Genomic DNA, 21,054 nt, shown 5'->3' with positions numbered 1-21,054 from the left:
ATAGCATGCCGCTGCAAGATGCTGTGGTAGCCATGCTGGTTCAGTATGCCTTCAATTTTGAATAAATCCCCAACAGTGTCATCAGCAAAGCACCCCCACACCATCACACCTCCTCCTCCATGCTTCACGGTGGGAACCAGGCATGTAGAGTCCATCCGTTCACCTTTTTTGCACAAAGACATGGTGGTTGGAACCAAAGATCTCAAATTTGGACTCATCAGACCAAAGCACAGATTTCCACTGGTCTAATGTCCATTCCTTGTGTTCTTTAGCCCAAACAAGTCTCTTCTGCTTGTTTCCTGTCCTTAGCAGTGGTTTCCTAGCAGCTATTTTACCATGAAGGCCTGCTGCACAAAGTCTCCTCTTAACAGTTGTTGTAGAGATGTGTCTGCTGCTAGAACACTATGTGGCATTGACCTGGTCTCTAATCTGAGCTGCTGTTAACCTGCGATTTCTGAGGCTGGTGACTCGGATAAACTTATCCTCAGAAGCAGAGGTGACTCTTGGTCTTCCTTTCCTAGGGCGGTCCTCATGTGAGCCAGTTTCTTTGTAGCACTTGATGGTTTTTGCAACTGCACTTGGGGACACTTTAAAGTTCGCCCAATTTTCACACTGACGGACCTTCATTTCTTAAAGTAATGATGGCCACTCGTTTTTCTTTACTTAGCTGCTTTTTTCTTGCCATAATACAAATTCTAACAGTCTATTCAGTAGGACTATCAGCTGTGTATCCACCTGACTTCTGCACAACACAACTGATGGTCCCAACCCCATTTATAAGGCAAGAAATCCCACTTATTAAACCTGACAGGGCACACCTGTGAAGTGAAAACCATTTCCGGTGACTACCTCTTGAAGCTCAGCAAGAGAATGCCAAGAGTGTGCAGAGCAGTCATCAAAGCAAAAGGTGGCCACTTTGAAGAACCTAGAATATAAGACATATTTTCAGTTGTTTCACACTTTTTTGTTAAGTATATAATTCCACATGTGTTAATTCATAGTTTTGATGCCTTCAGTATGAATGTACAATTTTCATAGTCATGAAAATACAGAAAAATCTTTAAATGAGAAGGTGTGTCCAAACTCGTGGTCTGTAGTGTGTGTATGATATAGATATATATATATATATAATATATATAATATATTTAACACAAAACCCTGACTTACACAATAGGTAATTTTAGAAATGTGTGTCAATATATTGGTCAATGGTGACGTGTGGGTGGTGCCGCTCTTGTTCACAAGGGTCATACATCCTCTTCTGCTTCCTAATCTGATCTTGATAAAGCCGTTACATCTCAGAAGGAGCCTTGCAGCTGCACCAGGTCAGTTTTCTTCTTGGCAGCGACAACCGGTTCACTGAATGCAACATTTCCCTGGTAGATCGACCCCCGCAGGGACGTTGATGTAAATCTACACATCCTGGCGCACCACATGAACCTGAAACCATTTCTGCAAAATGGGATGTGCATCTGGGATGTGGGGTCTTCCACTCTCCGGTTTTCCCACTTCTATTGAATGTGCGCAAAAAAAAGGGTTGTGGTTTCCTTTTTGTCAGTAGAGGAGATAAAGCGTCCTAACTTTCCCCTTTAGTAAACTTTTCAGTTTTGATAATTTTTTTAGAATTGCATGAAACAGTGAAATGTAAACCGCTCATTGATTGTCCTCATTCCAATGTGTGGACGATGGGTGGACACCGATTCTGCTTAAAGCGGCTGTCCAGAGTGAGAAAACCATGGCTGCTTTCTTCTGAAAACAGCACCACACCGGTCAGAAGGTTGTGTCTGGCATTGACGTAAATGCTGCTGACTTCCAATGCTAGGCACAACCTGTGTTTTTGGAAGAAGACATCTGGGACAAGACTGTGTCCTCAACAAAGAAATGTCAGATTATTTATTAAGTAAAGTTATTATATAAAAAAATTGGTGTTAAAGTGTCCGTGAATATTGAACAAACATGGCAGTTTTAGCACATCGGCCATCCCACGTATTTGGGCGGTTGACGAACCCCCTCTGATGAGAAAAGGAGGGCTTGTTGAATTTCACTCTCTAATCCATGTGTACACATGGTAGATCAGCTGCTGCTAGAGGTGTCAGCAGGCCCAAGTCTTCTGCACCCTTTATTTAGGGAAGAGTTGGGAGGCCCTCATACACATTACATGGTTGGACGATCCTGAAAAAAGTCATTTTATAATGGCCTATGGCTAGGGGATAAGTTGTTAGTGGGGCAGCCCCTGGCCTGTGGCCTGTTTTACTCTACGTCCTATTGATAACATGTATGAGGCCTGTGACCTCACAGACATCGTATAGAGTGTGTACATTATTATCTAATCACTTGTCTGCAGAACATCTCTGCGCCCTGAAACATCTCACATCTAGGGAGAAACAGAGGCATGTACTAGAAGACAAAATAATAATCTTTTTATTTATATAGCGCCAACATATTCCGCAGCGCTTTACAATTCAGACAATTTACAGACATTATCATCACTCTCCCCATTGGGGCTCACAATCTGCATTCCCTATCACTATGTCTTTGGAGTGTGGGAGGAAACCTGGAGAACCCGGAGGAAACCCACACAAACACAGGGAGAACATACAAACTCCTTGCAGATGTTGTCCTAGGTGGGATTTCAACCCAGGACCCCAGCGGTGCAAGGCTGCAGTGCTAACCACTGAGCCACCGTGCTGCCCCACGGACTTGTTACCCCGGTGGCCCCAAAACTACTGTAATCCCTCCACCTACAGGGTCGGGCTCACAATCTCCATCTAGCTCATCCCAAATATATTGGATGGTGTCCGGGATCTGTGCGACTGGTCTTCTTCTACACCATACTCCCCCCAACCCATGTCTTTAGGAACATTGTGCACTGGGCACAGTCATGAGGAACAGAAAAGGGCCTTCTCCAAAACGGCTTGTGCTAAAGCATTAAGATTTCCCATCACTGGATTTAAGGGGTAGAGGCCGACCCCTGAAGAACATCCCCATAGCATTATCCCTCCACCAAACTTTAAAACTGGCAAAATGCAGGCGGGTAACGTTCATCCGTCAGATGGCAGATTGACCAGTGTGATCCATCACTCTAAAGAACATGTTTCCTCCAGAGTCCAGTGGTGGCGGCTTTACACAACTCCATATGACGCTTGTCATTGTGCTTGGTGATGTACGGCTGCATGAAGCTGCTCTTCCATGAAGATCCCAGATGAGGCGCAGTATTTGTGCTGATGTTACTACAAGAGGAGGTCTGGACTCTGCAGTTATGGAGTCAGCCGAGCATTGGTGACTTTTCTGCTCCTCAGCTCTCGGTGACCCCGCTCTGTAACATTAAAGGGGTCTTCACTGAGTGGCTGAGTTGCTGCAGTTACTTCTACTTCTCAATAATATGACTCACAGTTGATGGGGGAAGAAATGTCAGGAACTGATTTGCTAACCTGGTGGCTTCTATTACACGACCGCACTGGTATTGGTGATCTCTGCACCACCGGCCGTTCTGTCACGTGGTAGTAAAGGCAGACAGCATGGCGGGGGGGGGGCAGATGCTGTACCCTGGGGAGGGGGTGAGGGGCTGCTCTACCCTGGGGGGGATGCAAGGGGCTGGATCCTGTACCCTGGGGTGAGGGTGAGGGGCTGCTCTACCCCGGGAGTGAGGGGCCTGAATGAGAGGCCTGATGTCTGTGATTAAGAGGTGCAAATACCTTTTCTCCATATACACTGGTCAAAAAAATAAAGGGAACACTCAAATAACACACCATAGATCTGAATGAATGAAATATTCTCATTGAATACTTTGTTCTGTACAAAGTTGAATGTGCTGACAACAAAATCACACAAAAATCATCAATGGAAATCAAATTTATTAACCAATGGAGGCCTCGATTTGGAGTCAACCCTAAAATTAAAGTGGAAAAACACACTACAGGCTGATCCAACTTTGATGTAATGTCCTTAAAACAAGTCAAAATGAGGCTCAGTATTGTGTGTGGCCTCCACGTGCCTGTATGACCTCCCTACAACGCCTGGGCATGATCCTGATGAGGTTGCGGATGGTCTCCTGTGGGATCTCCTCCCAGACCTGGACTAAAACATCCGCCAACTCCTGGACAGTCTGCGGTGCAACGTGACGTTGGTGGATCATTCAGATCTAGGATGTGTTATTTGAGTGTTCCCTCTATTTTTTTTGAGCAGTGTAGTATACTTCTTTTCGGTCTACGTCCTCTTGCATAACACAGACTAGAGATCGGCAGGTATATGGACGGAGCACTGCTGCAATAATAACATCCTTTTGTCAGCATGTTCTGCCAGTAACAAACTGCCCACTCACTATTCATTATGGAGAAGCTAATTCACAAGTGACAGCCCATATGTCTGTACTTTCTGCTGTCACTGTAAAAACTCTAGAGGGTCCCGAGGTGACTTGTACTTGGAGCCTGGGTTCTTCGTGCTGCGTCATTGCCCGTTGCGCCATGCTCTGTACACAACACCTCAGCTCTGCTCTGCCGTACACTGAAGTTCATTACTAATACCCGGCTGACACAAGAACTATGCCACTATGTAGCGATTGCCAAGATGCTGCGGACTTCTACTCACAGCTCATTTATTCTTTTCACAGCCTTTTAAAAGAAGAATCTTCCAATTGTAGCCGTCCTTCGTCTTCCATATAAGTCACCATGGATGATGATATGACATTAGAAGACATCCAGCTACGGGCAAATCAGGTCACTGACGAGGTAAGAGTCCGATGTCTGCAGACTATAATTCTCATTTTGTGAGCCACCATTGACTTGCTTCGGCACGTTGGCCTGGACATGATGACTTTGCACATTGTCCGTACAATGGTGAGAGGTTTAGCAGCCCTTTATTAGCTTTTGAACACCAAATGTACTTGCATTCAATAAACAGCGTTTGGCATCAATGGTCGCCATGTAATGCTTAAATACTCTGCATTCCTATTGTGGAGAAATGGCTGCTGTAATGAATTTATTTATAAATTTCCAGGCGGAATTATAGAGGAACAGCACTACACAGGGTTCTAAGAAAAGCGGCTTCTCTCCAGCCCAGTTATTACATGGGAAATAAAAGTACCCCATAAAACGGGCCAGGCCGGAGAGCGGTCACGTCTGCTGTCTGTCCTCTATCTGATGATTTTTCTTCTTCTTTTTCCAGTCTCTAGAAAGCACTCGTCGGATGCTGACGCTTGCAGAGCAGGTAAGGATTGTTCTCTGTGATCTAGTAATGTGGATCCGGTCACCAGTGATTGTAAACCATCAGCATTGGCTCAGTCCATACATGCAACCTGATGGTAAAAAGCGGCTTCTTGTTCGCTGTGGCCCCTATTACTTACTGGGACCCACAATTTACACTCTTCACATGTTCACCCCCTGGGGCCATTATCATATGGTCCGAAAATCCTGCTTATTTATTCAGAGTTTCCATAGTAAAGGGGTTGTCTTACTTTAAATGTGTGGTCCCCCCAAAATGAGCAGCTGATCCCTCTTGCTTTTTGAGAAGTCAGACAACCATTAATGTGAGGACAGGAGTCGCTTCTACAGATTTGTTCTTCATTCTGGCTCATAGAGGGGTGAGGAGTGGGAGACCCTTCTATATGATGTCTGGGTGCCCTAGTAGGGACACGTGGACAAGGGGGGTCTTGGATGAGAGTTGTTCTTTCTCTCTGGTTGGTATCAAAGCGTCTGAAACTCTATATATGTGCGTCTTTCACGCGTCCTGTCACCCAAAACACCAGTGTAGTAAATGTAATGTGCTGCTCTGGCTTGGACCTGATATGCCGGTTACATTAGGGGATTATTACAGTGGAAATTCCCAGTTACGACATCACTAGCGTGTCTTTTATATGTAAAGTAATGCTTGGATGTCTTCTGCTTTTTAAAGGAGTTGTTTCAACTTTTGTTTCTTCAGGAGCGCACCGCTCCCAGCTTTGCAGGGAGAGGTGCGCTCCTGATGATTGACAGTTCGGACCAGCGGTAAGGTCGCTGATCTGGACTGTGCTCGCGCCCAGGTTGCTAGCAGAGGCAGCTTTGTAAAGTAGTTCCCGCTACCTAGTAGATACCTAGTAGATCGTAATGTAACTTCTGAGGATGTAAAAGCTCATAACAACATCTCTGTTCTAGAGTCAAGATGCAGGAGTGAAAACGCTGACGATGCTCGATGGGCAAGGCGGTGAGTTTGTATTCCATAAACTTTAAAGGGGATGTCAACTACTTGGACACCCCCTCCTAAATATTTTTCCCCCCAGTAAAATAACGCTTATACTCTCCTCCGGTGCGGATGCCGTTCCAGTGGTGTCGGCACTGGCTCTCCCGGGGATTACGTTACATTGGCCGCAGTGATTCCTTGACATAATGTCACAATCAGCGCTAGCTTCACTCTCCTCTTCTACAGACAATTCAGACTTCCAGAGGAAGTGAGAACAGACACACAACTCTGATATCTGTGAGAGGTGTGAGCACTGCTACCCGTTGGCAGCCACTGATTGGCTGCAGCACTAGCATGGCAAAACATTGTCATCTGGGTGCTGGCGAACACGGCACCGACATCGCTGCAACACTAAATTATGAAATCCAGATACTTTGTAATTTGCAGTTTTTGTGGTTTTTTTTACATCTGTTTAAGATGGCATTGGGAAAAAAATCCAGTAAGAAAAAATGAGTGTCTGTGACACTTGTCTGTATAGGAGTCCATAATACAGCAGATCAGGCGACTCCTATAATTCAGTAATTCTGTAAGATTTTTTTTTTTTTTTTTTCAGAACAACTGAAACGCGTGGAGGAAGGACTGGACCAGATCAACAAAGATATGCGAGAGGCGGAGAAGAATCTAACAGAACTGAACAAGTGTTGTGGCCTGTGTGTCTGTCCGGGGAAGAGGTTGGTGCTGGCCCTTTTTAGTGGAACATGTTAAAGGGGTTGTCCAGGCTTGAAACAAGTCTGCAGGCTCTATATGACTTCTGAATGGTGACACTATGCAGTATGCACACTGTCACGATTTCCTGGTATTGCTGGTCAGATGACTGCATGTATGCGATTTACATACTTGTGATCACATGCCGACTAGTCGTGCTCAGCTGCTGTCCGTAGAATTGAATTGAGAGAAGCTGGACACGTCTAGTCGGGACATGACTGAAAGTATGTAAATTGCATACATGTGATCAGGTGACCACTCACACTGGAAATACCGGGGAATCTTGACAGTGTGCACACCGCATATTGTGCCTGAAAATGGTTATCCCAAGCCTGGACAACCCATTTGTAATGTTTTTGGCAGGTCTTCTATACAGCACATATTACTCTATCCTGTAAACATGTATAGGTATATGTTTGTATTTTTTTTTAAAGTGGTTTTCAGCTTCTCTATATGTCGGGGCGCCAGGAGTGTTTGATGGCGGCAAAGATCCAGGACAATGTGAACTGTCACATTTATAGAAATTGTACGTGCTGCAGTGTAATACAGAGATTTACCTATTGTCTTAGCATTGTGACTATGGGATTCTTAACTATTCCTCAAATAAATCTATTTAACATTCACATGCGACAGATTTGTTGCAGAAATTTCAGCTACAAAAAATCCGCCCCATGTGTCTTATCGGGGTGTTCCTGGAAGCTCCATTCAGGGGAACATGAAATCTTTGTAACAATGCCATGTGTGACTGTATAACAAGTCATCTACAGAGATTGCTACCTCGGAGAGTGTTTTTGCTTGAGTCTTTTCTCATTATTATCTAGTGGAATTGTATAAATGGGTATTCCCTAATATAATGGACTTTCTTTAAAATTAGGAGCAATCAGATCAGCCTGTATTTTCATTTCAGATTGTACTGGCTTGCTAAAGGACATATGGGAGATCATAGCGATCATCCTGTGTGAAGACCCGGGGTCTTCCGTGGGCGGAACGCTACTCAGACAACACAGGGTGAGGGTAAAACAGTGAGGCCATACTTTATTGAACCACAAAGCGGACATCAAACACATAGAACAGTCCCAGCAAATGCCCAACGTTCTACAGCATTACACAGTCTCACCCTTCCTTCTCCGCCCGCCTGGGATAGAACAGCTGCGACTTTGGAGACTTCCAGGGCGGACTACCCCAACCAGTGCCCCTCTGCTTCTGGCGGGCCCCCACAGAGGAGGTAGCGGCAAGCTTAGGAAGCTAGCAGTCCATCGAGGTACAAGGCCAGGAGACCCAAGGGCCCACCCTGGCCTCTCTGAGAGTTTCCATGGGGCCAGGCGACCGGTGGGTCCCTACTGGCAACTCCAAATGTCTCCGTGGGTCCCTCCTAGCAACCCCAAAACAACATATCCATGGGGCCAGGTGACTTCTTCGTCCTCTCCTGGACTCCCCAAAATGTATCCATGTCTCTCTGATGGTTAATGGAGCAGATCCGAATCTTTCCAGTCAGGGCCGGTACCCTTAGGCTAGAATCATATAGAATTCAAATTTGTGTCTCTTTGGATGCCATGCAATCCATCTGCTGTCCTGAAGGATGTCTCTCATTCTCCTTCGAAAGTCTTTCTGATGTTCCTTGATTCTCTGTCCCAAGTCTGATTCTGTCTCCAGCACTACAGACATCCCTGTTTATATTTACATCTGTGTGAGGTCATCAGGCACAGGTAAGAGGTAAAGGTGCAGGGCTCAGCTATTATTGTTTGAGCTAATCTATTTAAATAGTTGGTATCACAGGGGCTCTTATAAATGCACATCATTGTTTCAGAGTCAAAGAGCAGATAACATTCAGGGTTATACAAATAATAGTCTGTGTTAATCAACTAAAGAACAACACAGATTAACCCCTTAACAACATTAGACGTACTAATACGCGTCTGTGCCCTGTAACTTAAGAGCCAGACCCGTATTAGTACGTCATCGCGCGCGCGCGCACACAGGCTGTGCGGGCGCGATCGCCGCCGGGTGTCAGCTGATTGTCCCCGCACATTAACCCCTGCAATGCTGCGATCGAAGTCGATCGCAGCATTGCGGTGACAAGGGGAAGTGATCGCAGATACTCACCTCCTCTTCTGGCCTCCAGCGCTGTCTGTTGCGGCTTCCAGGATGTTGCCATGACGACCCGATGTCGTCATGACAACATCCGGGTCACCAGAAAGCAGGAAGATTTTTTGGACATGTGCAGTGCATCTCCAAACTATCTTCTCCCTGTCCAGCGCTGACAGCCTGCATGGCACAGGGATGGTGCTGCATTCCTGTGCCATGCAGGCGATCAGAGAAAAAAAAGTGAAAGTCCCATAGTGGGACAAAGTAAAAAAGTATAAAAACTGTCAAAGTGAAAAAAAAAAAAAAAATTGTAAAAATATAAAAAAAAGTAATCCACCAAAAATAAAAATATAATGTACCCATCAATAAATATTATTATTATAAAAAAAAAACAATAAAAGTACACATATTTGGTATCGCCGCGTCCGGAACAACCTGACCTATAAAACTGTCCCACTAGTTAACTCCTTCAGTGAACATGGTAAAAAAAAAAAACGAAGCAAAAAACAATGCTTTATCATCATACCGCCAAACAAAAAATGGAATAACACGCGATCAAAAAGACGAATATAAATAAAAATGGTACCACTGAAAACGTCATCTCGTCCCTCAAAAAACAAGCTGCCATACAGCTCCATCAGCCAAAAAATAAAAAAGTTATAGCTCTCAGAATAAAGCTATGCTAAAAAAATATTTTTTTCTATAAAATTGCTTTTATTATGTAAAAATGCACAACATAGTAAAACGATATAAATGTGGTACCGCTGTAAACGTACTGACCCGAAGAATAAAGCTGCTTTATCAATTTTACCACACGCGGAACAGAATAAAAAAAAAATAAAAAAAAATTCCTGAATTGTGGTTTTTGTTTATTCTGCCTCCCAAAAATCAGAATAGAAAGCGATCAAAAAATGTCACATGCCTGAAAATGGCACCAATAACAACGTCAACTCATCCCGCAAAAAACAAGCCGTCACATGACTCTGTCTGACAAAATCTGGAAAAATTATAGCTCTCAAAATATGGCGATGCACAAACTAGATTTGACAAAAAATGCGTCTTTTAGTGTGTGACAGCTGTCAGTCATAAAAACCCCATATGATTCTGGTATCACTGTAATCGCGCCGACCCGAAGAATAAAGTCGTCTAATCACTTATACCGCACGAGGAACGGCGTAAAAAATAAACTCTCGGGTTAGGGTTGGGCTAGGGTTAGGGTTGTGATGGGGTTGGGATTTTTTTCAAAAGTAAGAAAAAAAGATGACGATATGGCGACTAGTGTTGAGCGCAAGTGCTCGCTACTTGAGTTTGCATCGGGTGCTCTGGTATGCATGGAGTATCGTGGGTATTTGAGTGACATGCTTGAGTCTCCGCCACATATGCTTCGCGACCAAAAAAACTTTGCGGGGATTGCCTGCCATGCACGAGCGATCCCCCGCATGGTTTTTTTTTGGGTGTCTAATAACCGTGAAACATCCGGGCGGGGACTCGAACATGTCACTCAAGCACCCGCAATACATGGTGCATACCTGAGTACCCGATGCAAACTCAAGTAGCGAGCACTTGCACTCAAGACTAATGACAACTTATTCAATATGATGACCTAATGTTATCAAATTCTGTGTCGTACCTCTGGGTTCAAAATGTTCACTATACCCCTTAATAAAATCCTTGAGGGGTATAGTTTCCAAAATGGGGTCACTTGTGGGGGAGCTCCACTGTTTAGGCACATCAGGGGCTCTCCAAATGCGACATAGTGTCCGCTAACAAATTGAATGGAAAATCGGCTCAAATTGTTAGCGGACGCCATGTTGCCTTTGGAGAGTCCCTGTGTGCCTAAACATTGGAGCTCCCCCACAAGTGACCCCATTTTGGAAACTAGACCCCCCAAGGCACCTATCTAGATGCATAGTGAGCACTTGGAACACCCAGGTGCTTCACAAATTGATTCTGAAAAATGAAAAAGTGGAAAAAAAAATACTTTTTAATTTTTACGAATCAGTTTGTGAAGCACCTGGGGGTTCTAAGTTCTCACTATGCATCTAGATAGGTGCCTTGGGGGGGTCTAGTTTCCAAAATGGGGTCACTTGTGGGGGAGCTCCAATGTTTAGGCACATCAGGGGCTCTCCAAACGCAACATGGCGTCCGCTAATTATTCAAGCAAATTTTACAATCAAAAAGTCAAATGGCGCTCCTTCCCTTCCGAGCCCTGCCGTGCGCCCAAACAGTGGTTTTTCCCCACATATGGGGTATCTGTGTGCCCAGGGGAAATTGCACAACAAATTTTGGGGTCCATTTTTTTATTGTTACCCCTGCGAAAATAAAAAAAAATTGGGTCTAAAGTAACATTTTTGTGAAAAAAGTTAAATGTTCATTTTTTTTCTTCCACATTCAAAATATTCCTGTGAAGCACCTGAAGGGTTAATAAAGTTCTTGAATGTGGTTTTGAGCACCTTGAGGGGTGCAGTTTTTAGAATGGTGTCACTTTTGGGTATTTTCTTCATAAAGACCTCTCAAAGTGACTTCAAATGTGATGTGGTCCCTAAAAAAATGGTCTTGTAAATTTTGTTGGAAAAATGAGAAATCGCTGGTCAACTTTTAACCCTTATAGCTTCCTAACAAAAAAAAAATTTTGGTTCCAAAATTGTGCTGATGTAAAGTAGACATGTGGGAAATGTTATTTATTAACTATTTTGTGTGACATATCTCTCTGATTTAAGGGCATAAAAATTCAAATTTTGAAAATTGCAAAATTTTCGCCAAATTTCCATTTTTTTCACAAATAAACGCAAGTGATATCGAAGAAATTTTACCAAAATCATGAAGTACAATATGTCATGAAAAAACAGTCTCCGAATCAGTGGGATCCGTTGAAGCGTTCCAGAGTTATTACCTCATAAAGTGACAGTGGTCAGAATTGTAAAAATTGGCCTGGTCATTAACGTGCAAACCACCCTCGGGGGTTAAGGGGTTAAAGAGTCAACATAAAAAGAAAAGTGTGCTGCTCTTGCCATCAGAAAGTATGTATGGCATAATTTTAAGATTTTACTCTGTATCGTCACATCCTGTATTAGGGAATTACTAGTTCTGCAATTTCCTTGCACCATAAATGAGATCGTCGCTCTAATCTGTCTCTATCATTACTGCTTTGCTTTCTCACTAACAAGTCCTGACTCTGCTCCATTGCTTACCAGTTTCTTGTTCTCTCATCTCTCCTTTGCCTACTAACATGAAGAGTTCTTAGGAAGCTGAAGCTTCGGCTCAGGTTGGTGGTCCGATGTTGCGGCCGGGTCGTTCCTGGAGCCGTTCTGCATGTTACCCCTCCCCCGTGAAGCTGCATGTTTACAGTGGCAGTATATGTGTCTGTATAGTGCCTGTTGTCCTGTGTGGCTTCAGCTTTACATATTTTGGAGGACGTTTCTGAACCCCGGTGCTGGTAAAATCCGTGGTGGTGCTCCCAGCAAGGAGAGACAGCGGTTTTCAGACATGTCCCACCTTTTTGTTTCCCTTTTCTTGATTCGGGATTCTTTTGTGGGTAAGAGTACCCGCCGGTGTCACTTCTCCTGTTTTCCATGTATTGGCGATTTATTTATTGTTGTTTTTGTATAAACAATAGATTGAAATGCCGGAAATTGGAAAATGATGGATGTGCTTTCCTCTCCCACATGCCGTTTACTGTAGACTGCCCTGTAAAGGACCTCGCCATCTGCAAGGTCCTTAGCTGCTAATGAAATGTTCTGCTGCCGGTAATGGCTCTGTGGGTTTATGGGAAGAGTTCACAGGGCATGTCACTGGTGACACGTAAACACCCACTATTAGTTTTAGGGTGTGCACAGGACAGGAACAGGTCACACGTTACTGCTAGTGTATACCGAACACTTCTGTTATATCAGACAGGTTTGTGTTTAAATTTTTTTTTTTTTGTTATTTCTGGCAATTTTTTTTTCTTCTATATCACAATCTGTATTAAAAATAAAAATAAAAATCTTGCAATCATTACACTGGTGCTTTTAGTTATTTTAGACTAACTTTGTGTTCTCTCAGGAAATCCACACAGCAATAAATAGGGTCGGGGTCTATCTTTTGTATTGATGCATTTAAGGAGTGTGTGCAAAGGTCATTGTGAAGGGAGGGGGAGCAGGGGAGCTGTGACATCACCTATTGTGATTGGTGGACCCTGTGTTATTAGCTGTATAGAGAGCGGTTATCAGTCATTGTAATTCTGCCTTTGATGATAAGGAGCCTGCTGAAAAGACAGGAAGTATGAGTCTAAAAAAAAGCCGCAGTGGACAGTGTGAAAATTGTGAGATTACCAGTTTTGTTTTTAAATAAAGGTCATGATATGAAAAAAAAATTGCCAAAAGTTAAAAAAAAAATATGTAGCACAAAACCCGATTTAACTAATTGGTAATTTTCTGATGCTAGCTTCCCTTTTAGAATCTGTAATCACAAAATGACTGTTCAAACCAAGCACAGGAGCTTGGTGCAGCCTTCACTGCACTTTCACGTTCAGTGCCGACTTGTTTTTCAACTATCTCCACTCTTCTTGATTGACAGCTCTGGATTTACAATGGGAAGAGAAAAGCGGAGATAGATGGAAAACAAGTAGGTGAAAAGGTTCACTTTACTGCTTGCCTATGCCAAGGGTGTACCGAGCGCCTGAGCTTGGTTTGAACAGTCATTTTGTGCTGACATGCTCCCTTGAAAGAAAATTGTACTTTTATAAGAAAATCATGGCAGCTTTCTTCCTGTCTTGAGTTTGGGTGTTTATTGCAACTCTGCTCCATTGAAGTGTATGTGACTGAGCTGTTATACCTCACACAACCTATGGATGGGGGAGGTGCTGCTTTTAGAAGCAGGACAACCCATGTAAATGGACGGCATGTATATCAGACATAGAGAAAACTATAGCAATTGTGGCAGCCATTATTTCCTGTGCTCATTCACAACCAGCCAGAAGGAGACCTGTTATTCCCACTGCTGCTCGAGGACATGATGATGGGTGGATACTCAGAACGTGCCTCGTTCTGCCCCAGTCCCCTGCTTTTCTCATGCTCCTTACAGATCCCTTCAAGGAGCAGTAAAATCTGCTGCATCCCACCCATAGAAGCTTTCCAGAATTTAAAAAAACATCCACCTTCTTCACAAAAAAGCCGTGTACGTGTTGTAATTCTACGGGCTGCGGATTGTAATTGAATCTTTTTTAATCTTATTACCAGGTCAAAAAACTTTGAAACTGGAGACGTGTATAAGAAGGCATGGGGGAGCAAGGAGCAAGGATCAGACGACGTGGTCTCCAAGCAGCCAAGACAGGTGAACGGGCAGCAGCCGAGCGGAGCCGGTCAGAGCGGTGGATACGTCAAGAAGTAATTATCCCAATGCTCTGCTATTACTGTAGTCATTGGTCAAGGAGCAGCCATGATGGAGCGTGCATCCATTACAACTCTGTCCTCTTAAGGCTTTCACTCATGCAACAGCCATCATTGTCTTAATTATGTATTAATCATACAGCCTTAAAGGGGTTTTCCAGCTTCAGAAAACCCCTGATGGGAAAAAAAAAAATTACCCCTCCTTGGGTCCAGCGCTGAGTCTCTGCTTCTGTTGTGACATCAGTGAGCTCAGCAGCTTGTGCCATCTGCTCAGGTAGATCTGCTAAGCTCACTGATTGTCTGCAGCGCTGTTGATATGACAGCTGTACTGTGTACCGGGAGCAGCGGCACTGGACCCAGGGAGGGTGAGTAAGGCACAGGTTTTCTTTTTTTTTTTATTATGATTAGAAACCAACTGCACCTGCAGACAGGAATATTCTGAGATTGGAGAACCCTCTGTAAAGTGTTGCCTTATCTTAAATGGGTAAAATTGCAAAGTGCTTGTTAAGACCAGCAACTTTTGCAATTTACCTCTTATTAAAAATCTTCCCCATTCTTGAGAACAGAGAGGAATTTTAATACCATAGGTTATTGCTAATTGCTTAGGCTACCGGCCACCTCTGCAGTCGTGTGTTTCCTAAGCAAGGAGCACAGCGATTAGGATCACTGCTCTGACGCTGGCCAGGTCCCTGGCTTCTCTTCTTGCAGTATGGGTCAGCGTAGGCTGTGTCGTCTGCTCGGCCATGCTGCTGTTCCAGAATGTCATCATCCAGCACGAGTCCCTGTTATAAATTTTGCACATTTTCAGACTCTTCGACCCATGTCTGCATATTGGAGAGGGTTAATCTGCCTCGTTTGCAGGCAGAAATTTTATTTTTTTGCTTCTTCGTTAAGTTTTATTCTAAAATCCATCTTTGTTTGCTTTTCCATTCATAAAAAAACTCCAATATCACCGGTGTGTGTGCGCATGTAATGAATAATCTCATGGTTTCTGGTAGGATTACCAATGACGCCCGAGAGGATGAAATGGATGAAAATCTGCAACAGGTCGGCAACATCATAGGAAACTTAAAGAACATGGCTTTAGACATGGGCAACGAAATTGACAGCCAAAACAAGATGATTGACCGGATTAATGAGAAGGTGAGTCCAGTCCGCATAGAAATCCACAGGGATCAGTTCTACAGATAGGATTTGTCGGATTACTTTACCAACCTTGTTGTGTAAAATACTCGCATACATAAATGTCCAGTATATGGAGCAATATCCCTGCACCTCTATTAATCAGGGCCGGTTATAGGCAAAGTGGGGCCCAAAACGCCAACATATTGCACCATCACACAGAAACATCCAGGTGCATTTACACGAACTGACTGCAGACTGCTAAGCGAGCGCAATCAAATGTATTCAAGCCATTCATCACTATCTGCCTCTTTACACAGGATGATGAGGACAGAACAAGCACTAATAGATCATTCTGTATACACGATACATACATGTGTATAAGCACACGTGTATATACATAGCACTTTCTCAAAGCTTGCAAGGCACACGTGTATATCCGCACATGGCACCTACATACTGTATGTTACACGTATATACACGTGATATGCACATACAGTGTGTATTTACCATATTTGTATACACGTATGTTACAAACACAGATAGCAACTACACACTCACACGTGTATATACATTGTACCTGCATGCACACTATAGGGGACTTACCAGTCTGTCTCCTCTCTTTAGTTGTTCTAGGGTCCCTCAGCGTACAGGACCTTTGATGACTTGATGGTCACATGACTGTCGTTACCAAAGGTCCTGCTGCATTTTCAACCTTGGAAACTGCACTGATATAGAACTTGTATTATTAGTGCAGTTTCTGTGGCTGGGTGCCCTGGGTAATTGCCTTATAATTTGTAATCTTAGTCATTTAACCTTATAGGTGTTGTACTAATCCCAGAGGTTGCATCTGATAATCTCCAGTAGAAAACGTTCATGTTCAGAGATCGAATTGTGCTGCTACTGATGCAAGGTTGTCCACACTGGATACAATTGTAATACGCACTCGGCTGTAGTAAGCGATGACTGTATACAGTGACAACAAGCAGAGATCTTACTGATGGGAAATTGAAACAATGCATTCTTAAAGGAAGGAAACTTCACAATGTAAATCAGTTTTAATGTCATGGTTTTTCCTTCTTTAGGCGATAACTAACAAAGACCGCATTGACGACGCCAACACGAGAGCCAAGAAACTTATCGAGTGAAGACTGTTGCATCTTCCCTTCGGTCCCCGTTTAGGTTGTTAAGTCCTTTCACCATGATGGCGGCACAATGTCAGATAAGATGTTTTAGGGATTGAATCTGTTTCTGAAGCCGCCCTGCCGCGTTGTGTATTATATAGTCACAAAGATTCTACCTTTCTCTTCTCGGCCTTGGAGATGTGGATTCTTTCCTCCCACGTTGTATGGTAGAAATCCACCGATCTCCACGTGATAACACTCGATCCGGTTGTGGTCCCTATCATACGTTTATTGAATGAAGGATACGTAGAGTATTCGCTATTATTTTCCAAGGTGATACAATTTGGGAGAATATTTTTCTTAGTGTTTGATAGCAGCGAGGTGAGTGATGGGATATATAATGGTAGATAGTAACCGGGTACAGAAGACTAACGTCATATGCAGGGTGCTCTGATCGAGCAGTAGATCCCACAATGTTTTGCCTCTGCTTTATTGGCTAATCAGTCCCACCTTACATAAACCAACCAAAGACCTTCTCCCATTACACACTAGGTATTTTTTTCTGCAGCAAACAGGTCCGGTAAGACCACTGCTGTTCTTAGAAGAAATGCATATAAATGTATGGGCGATTCCACATAACTCTTTATGCCAAACTATTCCTAGCCATGTACAGACAAGTTTTTAATATTTACTTCTACTCAGTGATGGTTTTATGAAGAAAAGAGTCTTGTAATAGATTCACCACAACAGGTTCTGTAGGCTTAGGCCTTAATGGTTAGTGGGGACTGGACCACTATCACAGCTTTTTTTTTTCCCCACGGTCGCTGGATGGGATTTTTGCAAACTGCCTCCTCCTGGCTAGCTGGGCCTGGTAAAGGCATGGCCTTGTGGAAACTAGGAGGAGGCTCGATGGGCTGAAGTCCAGCAGCCGTGGACCGGGGTCCTGCAATGTCAGTCACTCATCTATAGTAAATGGCTGTTTTTTTTAGGATAAAGTAGCCATGATTTGGTAACCCTGTACAACCCACTTTAAAATGGACCTTATCAGTACAGAATTACTGTGCAAACCAAGTTCAGTCTCTCGGTGCACCCTTGGTGTGGCCAAACATTTTAAGTGCACCTTCCCACCTGGTTTCCCTCTATCGCCATCTTTCTCTGGCTCTATGAAGCCTGAGCTTCATAGAGCCATAAAACAAGCAGATGTGAAGGTACAATTAAATGTTTGGGTGCACCAAGCGCCTGTACTTGCAGTCATTCTGTGATGTCAGACTCCTTTTTAAATGTAATCTATCAGCTCAGAATGACTGTTCAAACGATGCTCAGTGTACCTTTCCATCTATCTGCACACTTTTTTGACTCCTGTACAGTCAGAGCTGGATGGAAAACAATTACGTGGGAAGGTGCCCTAAGCTGTACCGCCACGCCAAGAGTGCACCAAGCGCCTGTGCTTGGTTTGAACAGTTTTGGTGCTGATAAGACTCCCTTTAAAAGTATCTGTGATACAAGAGGGGAGGGGGGGGGGGGGGTTTACATTTTTTTATTTTTATTGAATACAACTGATGCAGGATTTATCCAGCGCTGCAGTTTGCCTATGAGAACAGCCGTGCACACTTGGTTGCTTCTGAAAAATCTAATATCCATCAGTAAAAGTAATCTCTATGGGTTTATTACTAATCTGCCTAATCTTCAGGGGCTCACATCGCTCAGACTTAATGAAGAATTTTCTGTAAAAGAATGAGGTTACAATGGCTATACACCTACCTCAGAGGCCGAAGGCGGGGATGCCTTTACAGGGGCAGGTCTAGCTGTGCCCGTCGCCTTAGATTGCCTTTATAGGGGTTTATATAAGAATCTTTGCCCCTGGCACATCACCGCTTCTCTCCATAGGCTGTGCCCGGTGTTGTAGCTCAGCAATGATGGCAGCCGTCATAGATCAATTACCCAGTCTCATCGCTTTCTATAAAACCAAAATGTCATAAAGGGGAAGTGCAATTCCCTCCTACACCAAATATGATACTCACTGCTGTGCCTTTATTTTTATAGCTGGAAATGTATTTTATATATACTGTCATTATTCCACCCGTCAGTACAATGCCTATGATACAAGTTTTATAGACTTCTGCTAATGAATTTCTATGCTTTCATCTCTGTAAAGGTGTCCTGTCCGGTCACAGGGATATAGAAAGGGGCTGTCCAGGATGGTAAAAGAAAGTTTGAACAACTAAGAGTGCATTTATACCAGTCAAGTGAACGTTCCTAGGACGGGTGCTGCCGAAAATAATGGTCTATGTGCAGAAATGATCATCTGTGCAGTCGGCCGCTCTAAATGACTGTATAATGTAAATGCACCCTTAGCTGCCCGACCTGTTGTGCCTTTTCCATTGCCCAGGGTGAGATGTTGCTAGCCATGTGTATGAATGATTGTACTGTGTTATACATAAACTTAAACACAGACAAAACAGCTATAGAGTCAGTATAAGGACGTGTACAGACCAGCTGTATCCATAGATCGCAGCGGCTGACCTGAGCCTGGACAGCCCCTATACCTACGGCCGGTCTGTATCTTTTCTCCTGGATTGTGTGTCATGTCGTCCTCCGTGTTGTATTTGTCACTGGTGAACGTATCACAGATGTTGTTTTCTGTTGTTTTTAAACTTTCTAACCTCCAATAAACGTAGCTGTGAAGAAAGTGACGCGAGACCGTTCCTGAGCGCAGCGCCGGTGACACCGCGAGCGTAGCCATATACACTGTGTGTGCTTTTCCAATGCTGTAATGAAAGTGCAGATTTATTTTCCACCTTTTAAAAGGGGGTGTGTGTATTTATATGTAAACTGGAATCTATCAGTGAGCTCCTCTTTGGTTCCTGAACCATTTTTGGACCTAATTAAGTTGCACTTTGGTTACAAATTAGCTTCTAATAAATGATCTTCCAGGCTAAAGCCCCCGTCTCACATAGCGAGATCGCTGCTGTGTCACGGTTTTGGTGATGCAACAGCTACCTCACCAGCGATGTCGCTATGTGTGACACTTTGCAGCGACCAGGCCCCTGCTGTGAGGTCGCTGATCGCTGCAGAATGTCCTGGACCTTTTTTTGGTCGTTGCCCTCCCGCTGGTCAGCACACATCGCTGTGTGTGACCAGCGGGAGCAGCGATCAGGCTGGTAACCATGATAAACAGCGGGTTACTAGGTGCGCGTGTGCCCCTAGTAACCCGATGTTTACCATGGTTACCAGCCTGCTCCTGCTTCAGCAGGCTGGTAACCAGGAGCAGGACATCGTGGAACGATTCTTTCCACGATGTCGCTGCTCCCCTGATCGTTGGTGAGCCTGCCTGTTTGACAGCTCACCAGCGACCACATAGCAACGCAGCAACGATCGCTGCAGCGTTGCTAAGTGTGACGGGGCCTTAAGAGTTACTAACACTGTTATCAGGAGAAGCTTACTGACTGATTCACTGTTAACTCCACAGATGATGTACAATGACCCCCCCAATTGTAGAAGTACTAGCCAAAACAAAGTTATCTATATCCGTTAAGATTATCACTAGCTTTATGCTCTGGTTACATGAAGGTCATTTTTTTTTTTTTCTTAAGTTAATTGTAGGAAAGCACCGTTTATGCCTATAGGACTGACCAGTTTAAAACAAACTAAGCCATACTCACCCACTGCAGCAGCAATGTTAGGACTACAGCAAATCGCGTCACCAGTGCACTGTAATTGGCACAAGATCACTGAGCCCAATGATTGGCGGCAGCGGTCATGTGCTCTGGTGAAAGATCAGGGGCAGCAGTGGGTGATTTAAAAGCTTTATTTTGCTGGAATGACAAATCTGTGTTGTGAATGTTTGACAGGGGTTTTGTATTCCTTAAGACACGTCATACCCAAGATATATGAAGTGTTTGATGCAAGGCTGACATTCTAAAATAAGGGTCCCTCACGCCGTGGCTGCTGTCAATTAAGAGGTGAAAAGAGCCGCGCATGTGTGGCCACCAAACAGGTTACTGAGACATGGGCATAGTAACTAGAGCTATAGGATATTATTCACACATTGTATATGTAGTGTGGAATTGCATGAGGAAAATCCACAGCAAGAACAAGCAAATCCAATGAGATTTCTACCAATCTCATCTACACATTGCTGAGATTTTCTGCATACAGTGAAATGCTGCACCAAATGCACAACATGTGAACTTAGAACCTCCCCATACGCTTTAGATAGACGACAGCCATCGTCCCCGACTCTCCCAAGCGGTTTTCTATGAGAGCTGCCTCCAGGCCCATCTGATGAAGGCTTATCACTTAGCAGTCCAAAATCAGACAGGCCGAATCCTTCTGTCCCCCATCCCTGACGTCATCTGTCCAGGGAAAGTCAGGAGGAATACACAGACTTTATTTACAGCACTTGCATTTCCCCTATACTGGCCATAAATTGCAAA

The 21,054-nt window shown here is 43.9% G+C and overlaps 1 protein-coding gene across 2 annotated transcripts in view; it reads left to right on the top strand.

Moving 5' to 3' along the window:
* The window catches only part of SNAP23 (synaptosome associated protein 23), a 34,913-nt gene extending 15,602 nt beyond the window's left edge, over nt 1-19,311 (top strand). For both annotated transcript variants that reach the window (XM_073638804.1, XM_073638806.1), the window contains exons 2-8: nt 4,610-4,727; nt 5,164-5,205; nt 6,129-6,177; nt 6,767-6,884; nt 14,223-14,369; nt 15,371-15,515; nt 16,580-19,311. In XM_073638804.1, coding sequence (XP_073494905.1) covers nt 4,668-4,727; nt 5,164-5,205; nt 6,129-6,177; nt 6,767-6,884; nt 14,223-14,369; nt 15,371-15,515; nt 16,580-16,642 — 624 coding nt within the window. In that variant the 5' untranslated portion in view covers nt 4,610-4,667 and the 3' untranslated portion in view covers nt 16,643-19,311. The remainder of the gene's footprint in view (nt 1-4,609; nt 4,728-5,163; nt 5,206-6,128; nt 6,178-6,766; nt 6,885-14,222; nt 14,370-15,370; nt 15,516-16,579) is intronic.
* Nucleotides 19,312-21,054: the final 1,743 nt, after the last annotated feature.

The sequence above is a fragment of the Phyllobates terribilis genome, unplaced genomic scaffold, assembly GCF_046119375.1.
Source record: "Phyllobates terribilis strain yellow unplaced genomic scaffold, ASM4611937v1 Scaffold_7__3_contigs__length_470593459, whole genome shotgun sequence".
In the NCBI taxonomy this organism is placed as follows: domain Eukaryota; kingdom Metazoa; phylum Chordata; class Amphibia; order Anura; family Dendrobatidae; genus Phyllobates; species Phyllobates terribilis.
This window is presented reverse-complemented; position numbering and strand designations above follow the sequence as displayed.